This window comes from Aedes albopictus, chromosome 3 (assembly GCF_035046485.1).
Source record: "Aedes albopictus strain Foshan chromosome 3, AalbF5, whole genome shotgun sequence".
NCBI lineage: Eukaryota > Metazoa > Arthropoda > Insecta > Diptera > Culicidae > Aedes > Aedes albopictus.
The window spans coordinates 410,177,221-410,183,605 of NC_085138.1; the positions used below are offsets into that span (position 1 = coordinate 410,177,221).

At 47.4% G+C, this 6,385-nt stretch overlaps 1 protein-coding gene across 2 annotated transcripts; it reads left to right on the forward strand.

The window, feature by feature from the left end:
* Positions 1-764: 764 nt before the first annotated feature.
* Positions 765-2,152, forward strand: LOC109407386 (hsp70-binding protein 1). Of its 2 annotated transcripts, none has more exons than XM_019680400.3 (4): positions 765-987; positions 1,063-1,309; positions 1,376-1,959; positions 2,029-2,152. In XM_019680400.3, exons 1-4 carry the CDS (start codon positions 934-936, stop codon positions 2,092-2,094), a joined length of 951 nt encoding a protein of 316 aa, XP_019535945.2. In that variant the 5' UTR covers positions 765-933; the 3' UTR covers positions 2,095-2,152. The 2 variants fall into 2 exon arrangements, with proteins under 2 accessions (XP_019535945.2, XP_019535938.2); XM_019680393.3 differs by having other exon boundaries at positions 767-987; positions 2,023-2,152.
* The last annotated feature ends 4,233 nt before the right edge of the window (positions 2,153-6,385 follow it).

A 6,385-nucleotide genomic window follows, 5' to 3' on the forward strand; every position in this document is an offset into this window, starting at 1 on the left:
GTAATCTTTTATACTGGGTGGTGCTCGACGAAAAATCGCAAACTTGTGCTCGCACGTGATTGGCTGGATAAAACATGGGTCAACTTTTCCCAGATTTTCAATAGTTTGCTGTTGAAAATCAAAAGTAAGCTATAATTATTTCAACGCGTAGATAAATTTGTGATCTATCGGTGCAAAAATTTTGAAAATCGGTCGTGAAACGGCTGAGTTATTAGCGCTCAAAACCTATCAATTTTTCGTGACGGTCGCAAAATTTTAGATTTTCATTTGACACCCAGTACCGCCCAGTACTTCCCGTAAGACGTAGTTTACGTCAAAATGTCGATTCAAGCGTTACGTAATAAATGGATGCAGGGATTTTCTAAATAGTGGAAATAGCTACGTAAGCCATAGACAGCCGTCGTTTAACGCGAAATTATTGCGCCCACACCAAGAGGCCAGCATAAGAGCAGTGGACCATACACGAACCTGTCAACTGAAAAAGGCCGAAAAGGCCTATTGAGAAAAATAGTTAGAAGAAGAAATATAAACATATTGGATGTCAGTGAGCTGTCTCCTCTCTCTCTCCTCTTCAAAAATTGAAGAACCAAAAGAACCCTTTAAGAAAAGAACACTTTAAAATTTCGAAAAATAAACCGCACCCTAGTGCACAGACTAATCGGTTTTTCAGCTACGGATACACTGTAGCAGTTTAATTATTTCCAATTGGATTCATGCTTCTCGATGGTTCGCAAAAGTTCGTGAGAGAAGACGTCGTGAGCTCAACGAGCACAGCATGTAGCACGGCAATGTTTACAAAATTTTGAGTCGCAAAACGTCTCTGGACACAGTGAAGGATACACGAGGTTGGATATTGAGGCGGCTTAGAACCGAAAATAAAGTGCCCAAATTTGGAGAAAACCTTGAAAACGTGCGCTGCGAATAGGAAAAACAATGGCCAGTGGAGGAAATCATCCGGATCAACCACGGCAGCCCCGTAACCTACAGGTAAGCTTGAGTTGAAATTTTATCACGGGTGACTTTGGTTCATGACCTTTTCTTTCTCCCATCCCCTCCAAAAAGGGCCTGCTAAAATTCGCCATGGAAGCTACCAAATCGGAAGATGCTCCACACGATTCACATTTTGAACCAATGGACGAAGAGCGGCGTCGGTTCCTGGAAGAAGCCCTTAAATCGCTCACGCTGGACGTGGTGGAAGAGATTGAAAAAGCAATGAAAACACTCATGGATCCGGACAAGGCTGAAGAAGATAAGGCGGATGCTATTGAGATTATAATCGATTTCGTTCAGGATATTGATGCTGCCAATGGTGAGAGTATTTGACTTTGACAAGTTCTTTAACAATCAGAATTCTAACGATCATTTATATTTCCAGACTTCTTCAAAGTGGGTGGATTCGTCATCATCCAGCCCGGGCTCAACTCGTCGAACACCGATGTCCGCAGCGGAACGCTTCGCCTGGTCGCAGAGCTTTCGCAAAACAACCCGTTCTGCCAGCAGCAGCTTCTACAGTCCAATACACTTCCCCAGATAATCGAACTACTCTCGGACGAACCGCCGGTGGCCACTCAAGCCATGCACGCCATCTCCTGTATGGTCCGACACCACGAACCATCGCTGGCGGCTTTCATAGACATGGGAGGCCTCGAGTGCATTCTGGGTTGCATTCAGACCGATAACGAAAAACTGCGCATCAAATCGTCGTTCCTGATGGCCAATCTGTGTACGGAGCTGGCGGCCGTGCGGGATGAGTTCATCAAGTTGAATGCTGTAGAGCGGGTGGTGGCCGCCATTCGGCCATCGAAACAATTTGAACCCAAACTGGAGACTGCTCTGTCGACGTTGAACGTACTAACCGAAAGCGACGAAGGCGTTCGTCGGTGTCAGGATTCTAGTTTGCAGCTGAAAGATAAGTTGGAACTGATTTTGAAGTTGAACCACGGGAAGGACGAATGCTTGGTATGTATACGGTTGATTTGTTTAATCGATCTCATCTTAAAGACTTTTCCACATTTTTTTCAGGAACAGATTGAATATGCGAATACATTATTGAAGCGATGTTTTTCCGATGATAATTGTAGCACCGATCGATAAATTAAAATATAGAGTGTTTTCCTGTTCTACAGTAAGGCTAACGCAAGTTGAAGACTAATTTACGGTGTATTCATTTCTGATGACACTCATTAGAAGCATCGTCGTGTATCACATATTCGGGAATGCAGGAATGCAGGGTGAGTAACAATCTCATATTTTTGGTAAGCTATTTATGTGCTCTACTGGATCCAGTACTGGGCCAATCGTTTCCAGTTCCCTTGGACGTTGAGTGCTCTCAGGCCCTCTTTAACTGCATCGTGTACGAGGCCTGCCACGGAGTCGTCGGTTTTTTTTCTTTCTAATTTTCTAGTGTCATGGGAGTTTTTGACAGCACTGCCATCGATTTGCTTCTGTGTTTAGTCTGATAAATTCGCTTTAGTTCTCGTGTATTATGTGCCAATTAATTACCAATTCAAGCCCAAAGAGTTTCTGTACATATATATATACATATTATATCTGAAGTCGGATAGCCAACCAACAGTGCTTCGGTTGCACTACCACCTAAGCGTAATTCATAGTTGGCGATTTTTATCACTGATCACGCATTGTGAACGAGATCACAAGCAGTCTGACAGTCCCAGTTTTGCTCGGGTCACCTTTGGTAATAGTACCAACATCGTGCGCGCTCGAGATATCGATATCTATAGTGTTCTTTCGCGATCTTTTTTCCCGGAAAGTGAATCAATCGTTCAGTGATTAAGGTGGGCTAGTGTCTGCACTGAAAGTCCGATCAAATTCGGTGAAAAATTAGCAAAAACAGTGTCTGAAGTGCTTCTCACGTGCGGCTTCGCTGATACCAACAAACCATCATCGCATTGTTTGGCGTTGGCCTTCGCCGTTGTGTGTGGTAACCCGAATAGAAACCAGTGACTAAAAAAGAACAAACAGTTTTTACCGAACAGTAAAAAAAAATCGAGGTGTTGAAGTAGCTGAAGTGACGTTTTTTTCTCCAAGTATACATCAGTGTTTCCCAACCGGTGCGCGACAGACCAAAAAACGTGAACTGTTTTTCCCTGGCCAGCCGGCATAATGCTGGCTAATGGCCGACCACTCCATCCAGGGGATCCAGGGGGCCCCGGTGGTGGTCTTGGCAGTATGGGAAATCGAATGAATGGCGACTACACAGGTCCATTATTACCGGATTACATGGACCCGACAGGTACCGCAGGCCAACTTCAGTACCTGAAAATGGAGTCAACCGCTGGTGTGATGCCACAAGACCCCTTTCTTCTCCGCCTATCTGTCGAAAAGGCTATTGGAGGTCCCATTTTTGGGGCCTTCAAAGAGAACAGAGGCTTGTCCTACGTGTTGAAAGTAAGGAGTCAGGAACAAGTGAATCGATTGCTCCGTATGACACAGCTACAGAACAGCACTCCAATCCGGATCACAGAACACCCCTTTCTGAACCAGAGGAAGTGCGTTGTGACAAATCACGACTCCACAGGACTGACCGATAGCTACCTAGTTGAACAACTTGCAAACCAGGGAGTCAAGGAAGTGAAAAGGATTACTCGCCGTACTCCGGATGGCAAGCGTGAGAATACAGCCACAATAGTACTTACGATAAGGGGCACCGTTATTCCGGATCATGTTGATTTTGGATGGTCTCGGTGCAAAACCCGTAAATATTATCCGTCTCCAATGTTATGCTTCCGCTGTTGGGAATACGGGCACAGTGGTAAACGGTGCACCAGTTCGCAACGAATATGTGGTCGCTGCAGCAAAGCCCACCCGGAAGATCAAGAAGCTGCTAATGCTGATGGAGGAAACCCGGAAAAAAGGACTGATGACATCGATCAGAGACCTAGATACCAATGCACAGAGGCACCATCCTGCAAACATTGTCGGACAGCCGACCATCCTGTTTCGAGTCGCAAGTGTCCGGTGTACGAAAAAGAAATGGCCATTCAGCAAATTCGAGTGGACATGGACATCTCGTACCCGCAAGCCCGTAGAGAATACGAAGCCCGCCAAGGAGCCAGCCGAAGCAGTGGTACCTTCTCTGGAGTCGTCAATGCCAGCAAGGACACCGAAATTGCAGAACTGCAAGATACAATCAAGAAGCTACAGACAGATGCCGAAGCGAGAGAAACAAGGATGGCTGAAATGGAACAAGCTCTGCAGAATTACACCATGAGCAATCGCATCGAAACGGTGAAAGAGCATGGCACCATTGGGGAGCTCATCAAACAGGTTGCTGCCCTCACTGAGACGGTGAAAAACCTGCAAGATGCACTTGCAGTTAAAGACAGGCACATTCTACGGCAAAGTCGTATCATTTCTCAGCTCCGTGGCAGCCAGAAAGCACCCAGCGAACAGGACACACCAACGGTCGTCGATCATACCGAAGCGCATGAACAAATTGAAACAACAGCCTCCCAATCCTCCTCGGAGCACTCTGCCACAAAATCGCCGAATCTAGATCCCAAAGTCGCCGAACGGGTCACAAATTGGATATCCAACGTAGCATCGAAGAACCAAAGACAACCGACGAACGACCAGTTGAACGACGGTAATCTATCAGACCACAGCATGACCTCGGCCCTTTCCAAGAAGACAGAAACATCGAACGTTACTCACAACTCCAACCCTACCAAAAGGGTCCATTCAGCCTCGGATCACAGTTGCCAATCAGGTGACTCCAACAGCCCAGCCACCGACTCCAAGCGGAAAAATAAAAACTGCAAGAGAGGAGGCCAACGAAGTACATAGTGAAATAAAAACGCTCATGCTCAGTTCTCCTCAGTCCTAACGACCTAATCAAATTGAGATTCATCTTCTATTACCATTTTCACTCCGCAATATAGCGTCGAGTCAGTGGAAAACCAAGAGTTGACTGAGCAAACCACGATAACTACTACAGAACCTCCAGAAGAAGAAAACCCGCAGAACACAACGACAACAGGGGCCATGAATAGTCGGGGCCCCGTTAGTGCGGACGTTACACCCCAACCGGAACTAGCGGATAACCTCCGGCATTCTGGCGTAACTGTTGTTGCCGGGACGCACAAGGGTTATAGCACCTATTCCCCGGGATTCCCAACATACTGTCCGAGTAGCCAGGGCCCCGTTGGTGCGGAAGTCTTGGTCGTACCGGAACCAGCGAACAACCTCTGGCGCTCGGCCAGGGTTGGAAGAGGGACGCAAAAGGGACTCACATCCTATTCCCCTAAGGACAACGAGGGAAGCAAGATTTTGGATACCGGACACTCTAGTCCTGCTAGTGCACAGGGGGTGAAGATCGGGACGCCAGATTCCCCGAAGGACAACGATGGAACCAAGAAACCACCCAGACGAAACCCAGCAAGATCTTGTCGCTTCCGTGTGCAGCCTAGATCATCTGCCAGCATGGTAACTCCGAAACTCCGGAATCGTAAGCCTGCGGCTTCTTCATCTCTGCCTTGCCTGGGTCCCACACCGGGACCTGTGCCTGGTGGAGCTCTGTTGGGGTCCGCACCCGGCCCCTTTTTTGTACCAGAAAGTCCTAGAACGGCAACATCTAAACAAAACGTAGTCAACATCCCAGTGGGAGAAAATCCTTTCTTTCCTCCGCTTGGCCTGGAGGCTACGAATGCGCATCTTTATGACATCTTGCATCGTAAACGCTACGGCACCCGCGCCGTTATACTGCCCGGATGCTCATCATGCGCTAGTTCCAGACTAGCCAACTCCCTACCGAATACGATATCCTTGCCGGTCCCATTGCTTGGTGGAGCTCTGACAAAATCGGCAAACGGCTGTCAAACTGCCCCGGAAAATCCTACGAACGTACAGCATCAAAATCCTGTCCTTAACGCAACACTATCATCTCTGCCAGTGGCGAACCCTTCACCGGAACCTTCGTTCAATGGGTCCTTGATGGGGCCTGTTTCTGCAAATCGTGCATCCCCGGCACCGGTGGTCGGTGACCAAATTTTTGCTGTACAGTGGAATATGAATGGTTTTTTCCACAACCTCCCAGGCTTAGAGATGCTGGTTCGCAAACTAAACCCAACAGTCCTTGCCCTGCAGGAAATTCACCGAGCAACACCAGACGCAATGAATAAGACCCTTGGAAATAGATTCAGATGGTATACAAAAGGAGGTACCAACTCTTACCGATCTGTTGCTTTGGGAATAGCAACAGAAATACCAGCCGATGAGATCCATCTCGACTCCGAACTACCAGTCATAGCTGTACGCTTGTCATGGCCGTTTCCTGTGTCGGTCGTATCCTTCTACTTGCCGAACGGAAAATTGACAAACTTTAAAATGGAACTGGAAAAGATAGTTGCAGCAATCCCAGAACCGA